General features: G+C 43.2%; 2 protein-coding genes across 2 annotated transcripts in view; both read right to left on the bottom strand.

The window, feature by feature from the left end:
- Positions 1 to 5,623, bottom strand: part of LOC8034183 (transcription elongation factor SPT6) — an 81,694-nt gene extending 76,071 nt beyond the window's left edge. The window contains exons 1-2 of the mRNA XM_029978537.4: positions 5,429 to 5,623; positions 138 to 245 (exon numbers count right to left, since the gene is read on the bottom strand). Of these exons, the coding sequence (XP_029834397.3) occupies positions 138 to 243 (106 nt within the window). The 5' untranslated portion in view covers positions 244 to 245; positions 5,429 to 5,623. The remainder of the gene's footprint in view (positions 1 to 137; positions 246 to 5,428) is intronic.
- Positions 5,624 to 10,002: 4,379 nt separating this feature from the next.
- LOC8030957 (replication protein A 70 kDa DNA-binding subunit) overlaps positions 10,003 to 17,050 on the bottom strand; it is a 61,228-nt gene continuing 54,180 nt past the window's right edge. The window contains exons 15-16 of the mRNA XM_029978539.4: positions 15,296 to 15,382; positions 10,003 to 10,207 (exon numbers count right to left, since the gene is read on the bottom strand). Of these exons, the coding sequence (XP_029834399.3) occupies positions 10,100 to 10,207; positions 15,296 to 15,382 (195 nt within the window). The 3' untranslated portion in view covers positions 10,003 to 10,099. The remainder of the gene's footprint in view (positions 10,208 to 15,295; positions 15,383 to 17,050) is intronic.

Raw genomic sequence — 17,050 nt, 5'->3', positions numbered from 1 at the left:
ATACAGACAAAACTTTCTGGTCAAACCTTAAATAACGCATTTTTGTCTAATTTTACTTTCGATTTTGGGAGGCAATGGAGGTGTCCCTATTAGCTAGACACGCCGCATCAGCTTTGCACGAAAGTCAGTGAACTTGCCGTCTTCCTCCTCCTCCTCTTCCTCGTCGTCATCCACAACCTTCCGCTTGCCAATGACCTCTTCATCCTCCGACTCCTCGGCCTCACTCTCCACAAAGTCGGCCATGACTGAAATGGGAAGGGTAAAAAGCAGGCATGAGGATAAAAAACCCTCTCAACCCATTTTGGTTATCTCCGACTAAATTCCCCTAAGTAGAATGTGTTCCCAATAATTTTTTCTCGAAAGCCAGGAGAATTTATGACTAAAAGTAAAAACAAGTGCAACCCCCTACCGGACGTACACAGGGACGTATGTGATAAATAGTGACTGTCTGGCATATCACCTCAGTTGTGAGGATGCATAGTGAGGATGCCAGCTGCATATGTGGCAAAACGTCAGCATTTTTGTTGGTTGGTGTGTCATGCTAAGACGAGTAAACCTTTTAATTAAACAACCCCTGAAAAGCAAAAGAAACTTTTTTTAACAATCTGGTTGGGATGCGCCAAAAAATCAATTTTATGCAAAAAAAAAAAAAAAATGTTTAAAGTAATATTGACGGCGCAAGGCATGATTTAGTCGGTAGTCACATCCTTTCCACTTGTTTTCTCAGTCCGCATTTCGGGCGCATTGAGGGGAGGTGGATCGGCTTCGCCTTCACGTTGAGGTGGAAAGAGCAAATGACCATCTCGCTGGGGTCGAAAGAGCAAATGACCATTCCGTGACGTCATGAACTTTGCGAGCAGAATTACAAATAAATGTCTCACCGTCAATATTTCCCTAAAAAATGTTTTTTCACAAAAAACTTCCCAACCAAACAAAAAAAAAAAATTTTTTTTTATTCTTTTTAGTTTTTTTTTTTAAAGAATAGTTTATAGGGTGGTTAACGCAAATGCGATGGTATCAGGCTGCATGCGACTGCGCTCGAAGCATGAAGGAATGAGTTCTTTGACAAACCATCAGCAATGTCCTTATTTTGGCCTCTACATAAGGTACAGAAAGGGCAACAGGGAGTTCTCATCATCATACACAGTTGCCCTCCCAAGTAAACCAGCACACTTCAAAAGAACAAAACGGTTTCTTTTTGCGGCACGGCTTACTTAAGAGCTGTATGTAGGTGGTGCATTAATAATTTGGAAGTATCAAATTCTAAGTTCACCCGAGTCAAAGAAAAGCAATCCTGCCATGGACAAATGTCCAGCAAGGCATTTGTTTCAACAAAATCACTGATAGCATTGTTGGTCATTGTGGCATTCATTACGACGAAAAACTGGCTAAAGGGTAAAGGAAATAAAATTGGCTTTCATACTACCCCTCCATTTTACCCAAACAAATGCCACAATGGTCCACCATCGTGACCATGTCTAGGAACCAAAAGCCTAGACATTGTCTAGGTTTTTTTCATGGGAAAAACATGCCGACTACCTGAGACTTTCTAGAGGACGACACAAACAGAAAGAAGTCTCAAGAAGTGACAAGACTTCTCTGTGACTGAGTCATCCTTTAGAAAGGCCCCGGGTAAAGTTGTCATGTTTGACCTTCCCCACCTTGCTTGAACCCTCATTCTATGTAGAAAAAATGATCTTTCTCATTTTTTTACTCGGGTAAACTCATTCTTCTCCATCCTTAATTAAAAAAAATTCACCGTATAAATGTACCCCTAATAGAATTACAATCTGTTAGAAAGCCGATTTATGCATTTTATTCATAGGGCATCATACTATTGGAACCGCACAGACGGCTCCGTCACAGGTATGCATTTGCCAACGACCATAATTTGTTATAATTTCCCCTTTCCTAGTGATGTAAGAATAACTGAACGATAATGATGATGTAAGATTCAAGTGTCATATTAGTGGATAATGAAGAGCAAGCAACACACACGACTCATAAAATTAAAAGTGCTCACAATATACAAGGACAATAAGGGAGATGAACAGGACGAGCGCTCGTCTGTTCGTCCTTATTATTTTTGTTTATTGTTTGCGCTTTTAATTTTATGTCATAAACCAACTCGCCTGGTTCACCGCCTTGCCTGGTTCACCACCTTATTTCAAACAACATACGCTACCTGCTCGTTCATGGGATATCATGGTAAACAAAATTGGGGAATAGGCACAAGAAACACCCTACACAAGTTTTATTATGCCACATATATTGAGAATTTGTGCATCTGCTCCTGTCAGGGCTGTTTAACTGGTTCTTGGGGTGTCTCGGCTATTTAATAATTAGTTTTACAATGCTTTGCTCTAATGTGCTAACGTTCACTAGATGTTTACAAGCAAGGCATCACGACTGGTGCCCCACGTGCGCAAGCATGTGCAGCATGCGCATGAAGATTGCTTTGGCAGACCTGCAATTGCACAAAGTGCTCATACGAGGAGGAATATGGTGGCCGCCGAATGCCTTGCTTGTAATCGTCTATAGGTGGCATCCAGTGGCGGCCATAGCCGAGTATGTTCCTGCTTGGCGCAAGCTTACGATAAGCTTCCACAATGCTTCTGCAACGTGCACTGCACACCACCAAGATTGTAGTTTTTTTCAGAAGATAAGGGGGGCTTGTTCTGAGCATTTGCCGTGAACACCGCGCTCGATTGTGCCGTCCGGTGAATACAACCTATAGGGGGCTTTCACTGGCGGCCATAGCCGAGTGCACAGCTGTTTAGCGTATGCTGACGGCAAGCGTTTACAGTGTGTTTGCAACGCACATTTCATACCATCAAGAGAGCCGGTCTTGGGAACCTGTAAGTGTGAATTCAATCTGAGCATCCCCAGTAAACAGTGCACTCAAATATGGCATCCAGTGAAAACAGGAGGTGAACATTTGAATGCATTAAGTGCCATGGAACACACAAATAACAGCCAATTCTATACATTTAAACTAAAGTCACTGGATCCTGGGAAAGTAGTGCCTTCCCTGCCTATACACTAACATACAGACGACCAAACCTCGCAAGGTGATTAGCTGATCGGACTCAGTTGCCCTGTCGATTGCCGCGGTCCATTCAAATCTTCGAATGAACCGAAAGGGTCGTTCTAAACCAGTCACACCAAGGTCGCTATGGAGCGTCATCATACTGAAAGCGTTCCTTGCCAATATAAGCGTCTTTGGCGCTGTGCATGCCATCAACTTATCAAGTACGCTTATGTGCACACATCTCTCGCAGTGGTATTGGTGTTCTTACATATTTAAAGACAGAGAACTTATATTTCACTGCTGCCAAGCATGGTGCCACATGTGGTGGCAGTGCGAAGTTGCGCGTTCGTTTTGCCGTGTGTGGACCACAACATCTCGGTATTCAAAAAACATTTATATAAAGCTACTCGTCACCAGGAAATATAGATTGGCTTACCAAGAATAGAGTGGTCAAGGAGAAACCGCTCATTCCATGAACCAAAATGGCGACATTCGGTGCTACTTTCATAGGATCCCGTGACGTTAATTTAAAGGAGTCATGAAACGCTTTTTCAACTTTTTTCTGTTTAGCTTTCCTCCTCAACTCATAAATCGCGCATTGTACCAAACAGTTCAAGAAGTCGGAAAGAAGGGAGTCCCCTCTTGCTCGGAATCTCGCTTGTGTAGCCCGGACACAGCCATTGTCCCCCTAGAAGATTAGCCCGTCGCTCAAAATTCCGACTAGTTGCTTTCCCCACCCCGTTCACCCCGAAGCTGACAGTGCTGTGGAAGCTACGTGCTCATTGGGCCAGCCACACATTTTCCACCTGATCACGCCCTTTCGCGCATACCGACCGCAGAGAATGAGGTCAGGTGATGAAAGGGAGGCGGCTGATTGGTCCGGCAAGCGCGTAGCTTCCACCGCAATGTCAGCTTAGGGGTAAAGGGATTAAGTGAGGTCCGGTGTCGTGTGACGTGCGCTTGGGCCCTGGTGACGCGCTGCGGGGGCCCGGTTATGGTGGCTAGTAGCCCGGTGACGCGCTGCGGGGTCCGCGGATGTATCACTGTGAAAAGGCGGAGAGTTTACGAAGGGAAGGAGGTACGAAATAGTCCGCTATGTTTTGCAAATTTTTGTAGCGAAAGTCAGGCTTCTGACTTTCTACCTTTGTTCTTTTGGCCCACAGAACGATGTGCTATTAGTAAAATCAATATAAATTGATTTACTCCAGCCCAAAATTCGTTTCATGGGTCCTTTAAGCTACACTGCACTACTTATTCAAGTGGTAGCGTAAAAAAAAAAAAAAATTAGAATGAGAATTCTCCGTAAACACGCTAATGTTAACCATTTCGTCGTTTACCCTGAGAGTGGGGGGTTCTTTGAAGAGCAGAAGTCTGCTCTTCAAAAAAAAAACCGTCTCAGGGTAAACGACGAAATGGTTGACTTCCACCAGCTAGCCTGTACTTTGACTCTTTTCACGCTAATGTTGTGGCGAAAAAAATCTGACATGAATGTTTCGTGATTACTGATGTGATCCAGAAGTTCCGATTTTCAAAAATGTGTGTTCTCCTTCATAACAACAAGCTAGCCTCAAATACGAGTCAACGGAATGAGCAAATAGGTTGAGTATGTTGGCACGCGCACAGATGCCGTAAAATTATGAATGTAGTGTACTCGCGGTAGAATCATAAGTATGCATCAGTTGCGGTATTAATCAGGTAGTTTAAATAATGTAGAAAGAAGAAACCCGAGCCCTTTTTTTGTTTTGTTTTTTATTCGCGAAATATGGACATAAGAACTCGTCGTAATTCTAACTGCGTTTCTTCCACAATTTTTTTTTCCTGCTAAGCACATTAGCCGCGTTTACATGAATGCGCCTTAGTCGCATCAAATCCACTTGTCGCATTCAATGCGGTCATGTAAACGGCATAATGCGAAAAGAAAGCGCATCGCATAAGCGCATCGCATTCAAGTCGCTACTACTACTCGTACAGTTGAAGAAGTATGTTCGCCTTGATCAGATCTGGACTAGAAGGTTAGTTTTTAACACATAGACTGGAAAGTGCAAGGGAAGACGGGCCAGTAGAATCGTCCGAAGAGAAGTCAAAGCCATTGTGGTCAAAGCTATGGCGGACTTTGGCAACTTCGGCATCCAGGCGGCCGATTTCCGCGCTCTTTTGCCTAAAAACTCGTAAAACAAAAGTAACAATTTTTCAACGGCAATGAAGATATAACCAAAATTGCCCCTGAAGGTCGGGAGAGGCGGTGATTTTCCCGATAACTTTTGTTACGGCTCGTGCGTAGTGGCATAGCCTCCTGTAGTAGTGGTGGTGATCAGGCTTAGGAAAGACACGGGCAACTCCGATTCCCACCCGCTGTTGGGACGTTTGGCTCAGCGACACACCAGAAGGATAACTTACCGGGGACGTCAGAGGATGACGGTAAATTGGTGTGTTATTCCTCGTTTGTAGGGCAACGTGACACTTCACAAACACGGAAAAATTCGACAACACACAAGATACGCAGCTCTTCAAAACGGGACTAGACACCTGGAGGCGCGAGCATCGGTGTTTTACGGAGATGGCGATAGGGCTGTTGCCCATAGAGCGAGTTTCATTCGCGCTGGCGCTCGTCCAAGGAGGATTCGTCATGTAGGTCATGTAGGTGCTCGAGATGTTGGCGAAAGCCAAGACGAGCACACTTAGAAAATGGCGGCTCCCAGGACCGCAGCATACCGCGGCCTAGGCCACAATGCCGCCTCCGCCGCTTGGGCGTTCGTCGTGGGCGCAACCAAAGTAAATTTGAGCGCAACGTCGGCGGCGACATCGCACTCCTACGGGAGTTGCACTTCAGACCTAGCGAGGTGGGCAACGATCGCCGGCAACTTGCTGCAGGTACAGGGGTACAGTGCACTCGACTCTGCAGGCACCTAAGGTATGGTGTGCGAAGGACTACATGAGACCTCTTGCCGAGGCGGCGCAAGATGACACGACCGGTTGACCGCTGTCGTCGCATTCCCATATTTAAAGAAATCTAAAATTGTACTCTGAACCAAATAACAGGTTTGTTTGTTTTTTGTCGTGTCCCTGACCCTGACCCCGCGACTCTGTCAAACTTGTCTAGAAGTTATATTTAACCTTCATATAACTAGATGTACCTTCACTCTGTAAACAGCATACATTTGAATAACAGCGACCTAATATCCTTAGACCAGGGGGGCTATGTTCGACAAATGTTTCGTTTCTTCTAAAAAGAAACGGAAGTGACAGAACTGACGATATATCGTCCGATTGGCTGCAGGCTCAAATGACGAAAGAGGGAACTTTCGTCATTTGAGCCTCTAGCCAATCAGACGCGATATCGTCAGTTCAATCACTTCCGTTTCTTTTTAGGAGAAACGAAACATTTGTCGAACATAGCCCCCCAATACTATCTGCCACGTTTCTAATACTCAGTGTATGTGTTTGTGTATGAAAACTTATTTTCGCCCTAATAAAAGACATTTTCAAAAGGACGCGTGTCTTCTGCCGACATATATCTTCCAATTTACAATGCAGAGGCAAAAGAGAAAATCAACTGTGTACATCTGCCACTTAGCATAAGCACCTTTTGCAATTTATTTTTGAGCACACTCAAACATCAGCTTAGGTTGCTCTTGTTTTAGAAGCTTTGCCCTGTTTTGTAAAAAGAATAAAAAGTTCAAAAACCTTTACCTTTGTTCTCCTTCTGGCATTTAATACACTTTTGTTTGTCAGCAGATCACACACAGCAGGTATCACCGTGGCACATACAACTCAAACGACCAATGAGACTATTACTATAACAAAGCTTTCCACGAGAGCCAAAAGGAGGCTTGTAGGGGTGCACAAGCACATCGGAATAAGATTGTCACTTCTGCAGCTTGTTTACATTATGTGTAAAAACAGGACAATCGGCGACCGGCTTATCGCAATATATCACCAAGGATACCAATGTTTTGATACATAGAACGCAGGATAAAGACCTCGATCGTCCCTTGTATGCTGTAGCTGTCATACTTTCCATCCAACCGCTTTTTAGCACAATTAACTAGAACAACCGAAGAGTTCGCAACACCATTTAATGCGAGGCCTGAATGTTTACATCATCTAAGCAACGTCAACGAAAATGTTTGTAGCCACAGACCGATAAGTTTAGGTTCAGATAAAGTATGCGTCATAGTTTCGACGCACAAACATTGTTGATATGTACCTTTCTTTGGACCCGCGTACATTCGGTTCAGCTTGATGACAGTTGCACCAGCGTGAGAGCTCACGTCGAACACTTGCACACATATCTTGACTATGGCAAGATTTCTTGCCTTCGACTGGCTTGAACACTTCATCCGTAGCATCACTGTAGGCCTTGCTTGAAGCGATGATCATCTCGCACGCGGCAACAAACAGAGAACGACACGCTTTGTTTAATTTATACGCTACCGGTCTATGGGCGTCGCAAATCTATCCCCCTCTTTTCCGCCATGTTGGATCGATCGGAGCATCCGCCGCTAATATAGCGGCGAGATGTTTCGGTGCCGCCCTCGTTTGGTTACCTTTCGTGACGTCATTACCTTGTGAACAACAAGTTCGATGGTGTTTGTAATGCATTATAATAACTCTATGTTGTAATGAGCATGGTGAAAACCTCAAATCATTGCGCTCTCAAAGCAACACTGCCAGCACCGTCAAAATTGAAGTTCTTAACATTCCTCTTATTTGCATCGATGAGAAATCCTTTGCTGACGTCATAGTCAGCAGTCGGCCAGTTGTAGTGGGCCGACAACAGCGACGCTTTCGATCGCTCACGTCACCATATTTCTCTCTCTTAAAGGGACACTGACAGGGTATTTATGCTCGCCGAGGTTTTTAGTTGCACGTGACATATGAGAGCCCAACTACCCAGAACAGAATTTGCGGCTCGAAACTCTGTTTCTTTCCGCCCGAAAGCCGCCAATTGAGAACTGGCCGGTTTGAGTCGCGCTCACTCTCTTTTCCGTAGTCACGGGTTGTTTTCCAAGGTTTCGACGCAATGACCAAATTTAATCAAAGTCATGGATCATTGAAGGCACACAGTCAATATTAAAAATAGAAAAAAATATGAAACCCATTTTTTGTGGCTTCCAAAAAGCTGCAAATATGTTGATTGAAAAAAAAAAAGGTAGCACAGACAACCGGAAGCATTCTGTGCGTTCACTGCACAATTCTCAACATGACATCGTTTCGCGTATCGTGGGGCTAGCGGACGGCAGTGGACGACGGGCGTTGGACCTCTACTTCAGAACTGTCATTCACGGTACCGGCGAATTCTGTCTTCCTTTGAAAGAGAAATTTTGGATCGATCAAAAGAACCGATATTCATCCCGTACGACACGCCCGGTCACCAAGCCGATTTGCACGAAAACGTCGCCGAGTCGTCGTTCTTTCTAGAAACAGAAGACATCACACGCTCAAACGTCGAGCACGAAGAGCGTACTTCGAGTTGAATACGCACGCGTACGATTTCTTTACGAGGTACGAATGTGGCCTATGCGTGGTGCTGCCCGACTTCAAGCCGGGAGTGCATGTATTGAAGGGAAATCGGCAGCAAACTTCCGACATACAGTCGACCTGCTTCATTACTACGCGTGAGAGTTCCTTCAGTAGCTCAGTGGAAAGACGTCCACTTCACACGCAGAGAGCACGGGTTCGATCCCTGGTGTGGGTGTACCTTTTTTTTTTGTCAAGCGTTTTGCGATGTTTACATTTCTTTTTTTTACAATTATCACTGAAAAAAAAAACAAAAAAAGACAATTGTTGTGGACGATACGTTGCTGAACTAAATGGTATGGGATTCCATTTTTGACACCTGCGAACTCAATGTAGTTACTTTCCACAAAATGCAAAGAGCATATGAATCGGGTAGCGTCCGCTTTCAGAGCTTCGCGTAACTGTTCTACAGGAATTGCAGCCAGCCATTGATCCCGACCCACTGATCTTTCGGAAACTTGTGCACTCTGTCGCACAATGCCACTTTCAGATGCAGGACATGTGAGGCAGCTCTTCACGCAACATCTTGGGAGTATTCTTTTCAGAGCCGATCACGGGAATTCACCACGGGCACTCACTACTAATTGCCAACACTTCAATGAACAAAACTCACCTTGAAGTACAGAACAGCGAGCGGAACAAACATAACTGCAAAAGAATCGCACGGAGAACGAACGCATTTCGTCTGCTACGTGCAGAGAAAAAAAAAAACCCGCACGGTTGGATGTAGCCACGTGACTTCCGCCACTCCCCCCCACTCTATCCTCTCCACTTCTCCGTGTGGTGCGGGAGTTTCGGTTTCGAGCAGTTGCGTTTTTTGGCTTTATTAAAAAAAATGCGACTCTGTAGCAAAATATTAATTGGGTATTCCGACACCATAATAAATCGCCTGACAAAAAAGGAAAAAAAACATTTTCGGGGGTGTCGGCGTCCCTTTAAAGATGCTTTCTTATGGCCAGCTCACCATATATCGCCCCATATAAATCGCTTTTAAAATTAACTCCTCATATGCACTAACATGTTCAAAAATTCGCCTGTTCTCCTTGTGATCTTGGACTGAATAGCCTTTCAAGGGGAATTGCCTCCACCAGTGATGAGTGTTTCTTTGCCACCGTAAACATGATGTTGCTCGAGTACGTCAAGTTGAATTCAAATTTTCGTCTGGTTTGGCGCACCTATTTTTATGGTACCTTTTCTGTGTATATAGACTTCAATTACTGCTGCCGGAATGCACCGAAATGTTTTTTGTATGCATGCATTGTATCTTTTTTGTGTGCGTTTCTGCCTGGTTTTTGTTTTTAAAATTACTGACGGCCTTTGGAGTTCATAAATAAATAAATGCCAAACCGCAAGGTTTTTTTGCTGATCTTGCAAGGCGTGGGGAATACGCTTAGAGTCGCAGTTTGGCCACCTTTGATCTAAAGCAAAAATTAAGTGACAATACAATGATATAAAAAAACACCATTGTTAGTTTATTAGAATCAACACTGATCAGAAAGAGCACAATTTGCAGGAATAGTGCTCACAGAATCAAAGTAGAATCAAAGTTCACAAGACTTTCTCGAACTCAGCAATGTCCTTGAGAAGCTTCTTGGTGTAGTCCACATAGTTGACAGGGTTGATGGAAACCACCGAGGTCTTGAGCCGGCTCTCATCCTAAAAAGCGGCAAGATTTTCAACTGTCACAACTTACCCTGACCTTTCATTTGTCACTCTATTTATTCACAATAACTTACAGGCTCATTAAGAACATTGTTTAAGGGGGACATGCTCCTCTAGAATATATATTTATATTTTTTTTTTAATTTTGAGGCTAGGAGGCTGAATTTTTCACAGTTAATACATACTGAGCTCTTCTTGTCATATAAATACCTGCCAATCTGTGGACTTTAGAATTCGTAAAACTCCTGCGGCCGCGGAGGAGGGGAGGGGGGAGTAGCAAGAGGCATGCAGTTTTCGGCGAAACGCTTACATCAAACGTGCACGTGCGACAGAATCCAAACTTCTCTCCCTTCTTAAACGGTACGAAGCATGGGACTTCTAACGTGTAGGATTTCAGGAACACCTGAAAGTCCCTCTTTTGAGGTACGGAGTGCGCCATCGCGCCGCAAAGCCATCGCGACTAGGGGAATGCTATGATTATACGTGCAACAAACACAGACACCGCTCTGCTTGTCACGAAACTTGCCAAACCAACATGTGCCGCCGAACACATGAACAAAGGCTTTGGGCTTTGGATCCGTGGCCACCGGATAGACGTATAGTAAAAACCACGACGCTGGCGTGGACGGTACCTATCACCCTCTTGTGGCAGTGCAAGGTACCACCAGCAGAAAGTTTACAAAAAAATGTAAAAAAAATTAAAAAAATAAAAAAAAAGTTTATAATTTTTTTTGTAAAATTTGAAGCAAGATTTGTAAAATCGTAAAATTAGTCCTAATTCGTACATCTTACGAAAAATTCAGAAGAGTTGGCAGGTATACATATATGTAGTCGGTTCTCTGATATCTGCCTTGGGGAAATATCTGTGCCGTATGAAAACATATAAATTGCCTTTTTTGCGCACCCTTTTTTTTCTAAAATTTACTATAAGAGAGCATCTTAAAATAGCCTGGTTGCTTCCTTGTGAACAGCAGTGTGCAAATCCACCTGGAAAAGAATATCTATGCCTCCAGAAAAAATTAAAATTGCAAACTATTGAGTCATCACTTTTCATGTTTCACTTTTAGTTTTATAATTCTTATAAAAATTCAGTGGTGCCAATCGCATAACTAGGAAGATTTGCACACTCTAAACATCACCAGGCACCTGTGCAAAATTTGGTTGCGATACAGTAACCGCAGACGGTGAAAATTGTGTGCACAAACTCCGAAAACAGGCAAAAATACCAATTTGAGAAAAACGCCAATGAAAGTTTAGTTTTCTCTGACATACCTAAATTCTCAGTCAAACCACATGAAACTTGGTGGTAATTTAGTTTCAAATGTCAGAGCCTGGACCACCAAACTAGAATTCCCCTGCTGCATAGCACAGCCCCTGAAAAGATGCCAGTCCCTTTCGCATAGCAACTGATTCCTGGGCAGCGAGTTCGCACTTTCCACAAGGCAAGCATGCCGCGCCACTGACAAGAGCTCTCATCGCGCCGACCTCGCAGATCGCAGTACTTGCATGCACATCTCCAGTTCCCTCTGTTTTCAAACATCCCAATCTTGTTTTCTTATGCACCAACGAACTCGTCAGAGCTGTTGATGAAACTCGATCGAACTCGGAAGCGTCGCCCCAACCGAGGTTAGGGTTAGCTGCCGCGGCTGAACTTGACTTCTTTAAAGCTTTCCGCTTGCCCTTTTGGCGACTTCCTTTGAACTTGTGTGTCGTTCAAAACTTCCGAGCTCGAAATTCGCGTTTTCGGTTGACGTTCATCGCGAAGAAAGCAGAGTGATCGAACAAGTCGTTGGTTCTGGTTTCCGGAGCAGTGCGACGCTAAAACTGCAAGCAAGCTTTAGCATGTTGCTCTCGGCCAATGGCGGGGCCCCAATCGCATCTGGGATTTAAAAGGCCACTGGCGATGCGCGTTTGCAGCGGGGAAAACATTTATTTCTTATTATTTGCATCCAGAATACGGAACTATTGACGACAGTTTCAGAGTGAAAACGGCTAGGCCTATGCGCCGAAATAAACGCGATGGCGGGCGACGCCGCAATCCAAAGAATTACGTGCTCGAAAATGGCTTCATACTCATATCCAACTAATTTCACGATGATATCCGGTCTTGATTTTTTATATGCAGAAGAGGAAGGTTCAAAGATAAAAAAACACAAAAAAACGCAAAATCAATTTTTTTTTTCGAAAAAATCTGTGTTTCGACTTGTAATTCCCCTTAAACAAATATAGAAATAAAACATTGTAACCATGTTGAATTAACCTGAGACTGAGGTGCCTCTTCAATGTTTTGATGTTTCTTCTCTTCCCTAGTCTCAGATGAATTCAACTTGGTTGCAGAAATGAAGAATACAAACTAATGTACAGGTGCAACTCAGTTTTACACATGTATCGCCTAACATAAATACCGTATAAAGTGGAATATAGGTCGAACCTGTATATAGGTCGGCCCTCTAAGTTACAAGCTGCAAAAAGCAAAAAAAAGTTATGGCAAGAAAATGCAAATTTATATTGGTAACAAAATTGGCCAAGTACACGGAAGGACGAGAAAACACGGTACATTAGTTTAATTGCTTCGCACGCAATAAAACAGGAAGTGCACGAGCGTTACTACTCACATTCTTCGGAACCTTCGTCCGATGATGAGTTCACTAATGCAATTGAAAGGGACGATTCCGTCCCTTTGAATTGCGCCCTCGAGAGCCCGGAATTGCGCCCTCGAGAGCCCGGAATCACGAGCGACCTCGACGGATTTCGTATGGACACACTCTGACGTCACAAGTAGAGATCCCGAATATATTTGCCACTTTTTCAGGTCCATTTTCAAAAATAAATTCAACCTATATTCCTGTTTATACGGTATATCACAGAAACCGACAATAGTATACCATAATAAACAAAGTAAGTGTAATAAGGAAAGAAATGAAGTGGATAGAAAAAAATTGAGCAGTCCTGCGTTAAGGGGGGACACTGGCTAGAGGTCAAACTTTCGAACTACTCAAGTGATCGGAATGAAATTTGCAGGGGAGATTTAGCTTCAGATGTAGGTGCACTGTGCAAGCTTTCAGCCCTCTAAGACAAATTTACATACCTGCATAAGACGATGTGTCACTTTTCACTAAGAAATCTATGATATGCAAATTAAGCTATTAAGCATCATTTTGACTGCTTGAATATAAAGTGGGGGATATGGGACCTCGGGCTATCTAGTTTTAATAACTTAAATGTAAATATTTCAGGAAGAGTTATTACCTGAAACTATGCGATGCATATCTGTCCTCCGTCAATTTTTGAAAACTTAGTTTTTTATCACTGAGGACTTCAACCTAAAACAAAATAAAGTAGATAGCCCGATTCCTGAGTAAATTTCAGTTCAGAAACATCTTGATTGTGGTATCAGAATACTTTCACCTTCGAACAAAAGATTCCTTCGTATGAAATTTGCAGCAAAAAGTGGAACTGAGAAAAATGCATTCTAACATTGAACACCTTTACTTTGTTACTGCCTCACAATGTGTTGAAAATATTTTATATCAACGTAACTATTTGGCGTATGGTTATCAAATTTGGTGTAAGGGTGTATAATTAGTTTCTAAAACTGAAAACCTCAAAATTAAAAAATGAATTTTTTCAAAGAAATTTAAAATTTAGGCCCATGTCCCCCCTTAAATACATTAAAGCCACAGCGAAGTCGTTGGGCAGCAGTGTACATGAACAAAAGTGTTTGGAATATCTATATTGTTTTGCTCCATTTTGTTCCAAAGGCTTTTGTTGCTCTTCTGCTCCAGCACAAGCTCTTGGCATTGAAAGTGCTATGACGGCATTTTGTTTTTCAGAGAGTGCATGCAGTGGGTACTATAAAAACCTTAAGCTTAAAGCAGGTTATTAACACTGTGGCATGGTTCTCTGAAAAATGCACCCACTTCACACGCAGTGAACCTGGGTTCAATTTCGGCGGGCAATCCTTTTCAAGAATTTGGCAAGATGGACGACGGACGTCCTACATGACCAACTACAACTACAACAACATCAACAACAGACGTGTCATTTCCAGTGGTGGGAAGGGCCCCCATTACAGCTCCTGCTGTAAAACAAGATATGTTTTTCATGGAAAAGTGTGTTGTCAGTAGTGGTGACTATGGATTCGAAATGGTTGTTCCATGTGTGGATGCCTTGTGGCACTGCTGAGCTAATGAATGCACTTGTTGAACCAGTGAGATGTTGAAAACTTGCTGTTTGTGGTTCGATGGGATGATCTGTTACAACTAGGGATGCCCCGGGTCAAGTTCGACCAAGTTCAACTTTTACGAACTTCCAACGTGATGTTCGACAAAAGTTTGATTGAAGTTAGACTTTTCTGCGCTGCGCAAAAATATAAAAACGAGTTGACACCACCTGGTAGAGGAAAAGTGCAATATTTATTGAGTGTATTGCATCGCTGGTTGACATTACTAACAAAAGCTTTAAAAGTACCCATTTATTTTTTTATATTGTGTGAACATCGGTAATCTTTTTATGAATTATAAAATAAACCAGTCTAAATGATTTGTGTCAAAATTCGAAATCTTTGTGTAGAAGCCAAGTAACACTGTCCATAAGTCAAACTTGGTCGAACTTTGCAAAAAGTTTGAAGGTAACCAGTCGAACCTCGGCTTCGACAAAAGTTTGCGACAGTCCTAGTTACGACTCGCCCTGATCTGTCATAACTCACACGTGCTTGACTGTGACCGACCGCACCACAACAGGTTTTTAAGCTGCTTGAGACTGCTTCCAACTGGCTGTGCAGTGCATCTAGTCATTCACCAGCAGCTGAAAAGCCTCTCGTAGTGCAGTCGTTCACAGTCAGGCACAAGTGTGAGATTCAGCCTTTACAGCTCACTCTAACCCTTGATCCGTTATAACTCAGTCTGACCTTTGATTTGTTACAACTCACTGTCACCATTGACCAGTCATTACCCATTCTAACCTTTGATCTGTCAGAACTTACTATGACCTAACAAACAGTATGACATTGTTAGGGACACACTGTACCAGCGTTACGTTGAATGCCATGAAAGCAAATGCAATGCGGAGGAATGTCCTTACATTGTAGGTTTCCATTTTGGTCCGCAATTTGAAGATGAAGGTTCGGAACGCTGCATCGTTTACAGCCTCTTCAAATCTCTCGTGATCCTATAAAAAAAAATGAAACAGAAACATGAATGTCAAAGTTTAAACCACGAATTGCAAAGAGAGAGTATGGCACAAATCGAATGAGACATGTGCCGCTCGTCTCATGCTTTCTCGCATAATGCTCCAGTTTCTTTGAGTAAACCGTGCTTGCTAAAAGCCCCCTTCATTGGTTTGAAGCAGCCACTGATGCTCTTGGAGCAGATGCCAACGTCAGTTAGCACACCACTTGAATATGAAAACGTGACTGCATCTCTAAATGAGTTACAGGGTGTCTAGCAAAATATTATTTTGAAATTCCCAGACTTTTCCAGGTTTTCCCTGACAATTTCGGGTGAAATTCCCTTACCACTGTACAGGCGATTAAATAGACAAGACCATTACGGTACTACACAAGGCATTGAACACTGTAAGGATCATTTTGCACGGGCTTAATCAAACTTGCATATTCCTAAATATTCGGGTTCGTCCAGTCCGGGTTAAACGAGCACTTTCTAGCCACCGACATCGTCAGTGAAGAGGCCACTTCCGGAAACACAATGAAAACCCGACACTCAACCACACACGTCAATAACCGAATGGCAGCACGGCCGCCAGATGCACTTTCGGATACCCAGACACACAATAAATGCAATTAAAAAAAAAAAAAGAAAAAAAAAAAAAAAGGGATGTGCGTTTTTTGCGGCGAGCGTTTGTATGAGCCTTTACGGCGATTTAATGCGTGTGTGTGGTATTTCGTTTATTTCGAATACACTCAGTCATGCTCAATGCCACTGTAAAAAAAAAAAAAGATTAAGTAAATGACGAAACGATGCATCAAAGCATCGTTTCGTCGTTTGTCAGAGTTCTGATGAGCACTTTGACAAAGCGACCTGCGCATGTGCCATTTTCGGAGATCAGACTTACACGCCATTGACACGACCACATCGGTATGGCGGTGTCATGGCAATAGGGCCTTTTAGCAAACCATTACCGCATACTACCGGAGCTTTTGAAGCATGTTTTTAAGCGCGCGCCCCGCGGTCACCGTATCACTTGGGCGCGCGCTTAAAAGCATGCTTCAAAGGCTCCGGTAATGCGCGGTAACGGATTGCTAAAAGTCTGTATTGGTTCAGAATTACCTAAACGAACACAACACAGTAAACCACTGTGGCCAATAAAGAAAAATACACCAATAAATATCGCCATTAAAAAAAAACTTGCTTGGCTAGTTTTGGCGCAACATGTGCGCTTGGGAGCAGGATGGCGTAGCGAAAGTGAATTGGTGCACAATGGTGCAATTGGCGCAGCACTTCCACCCCTGCTACCAATAAAAGTGTGATCCGTAAGTTTAACAAACCTACCCAACCTACCCAACCAATCAAAAACTGCAAAAACAACCATCCAAAAGTACAGTAGACACGTGCTAAATGAAACGTCTCTTAAACGAAACAAATCTAAAAAAATTAATTGGTTTTCTATAAAATGAGTACTAAGTTGTGCTCGACAATTGAAACACCATTTTGCGGGCAGCACGGATAAACGAAACCGAAACTGAGCTTCATGCTGACTTTGTTATTGTCGTTATCCAGAATCCAATCCAATCCGGTATGGCGCCAGTCGCGCTGTGCATTTTTGTTTGTGGACACCGATTTGCACGTTGTGTTCAGCCGGCGTTGGTCTGTCGCGTTT

The sequence above is a fragment of the Ixodes scapularis genome, unplaced genomic scaffold (assembly GCF_016920785.2).
Source record: "Ixodes scapularis isolate PalLabHiFi unplaced genomic scaffold, ASM1692078v2 PGA_scaffold1__304_contigs__length_218370807, whole genome shotgun sequence".
Taxonomy (NCBI): Eukaryota; Metazoa; Arthropoda; class Arachnida; order Ixodida; family Ixodidae; genus Ixodes; species Ixodes scapularis.
This window is presented reverse-complemented; position numbering and strand designations above follow the sequence as displayed.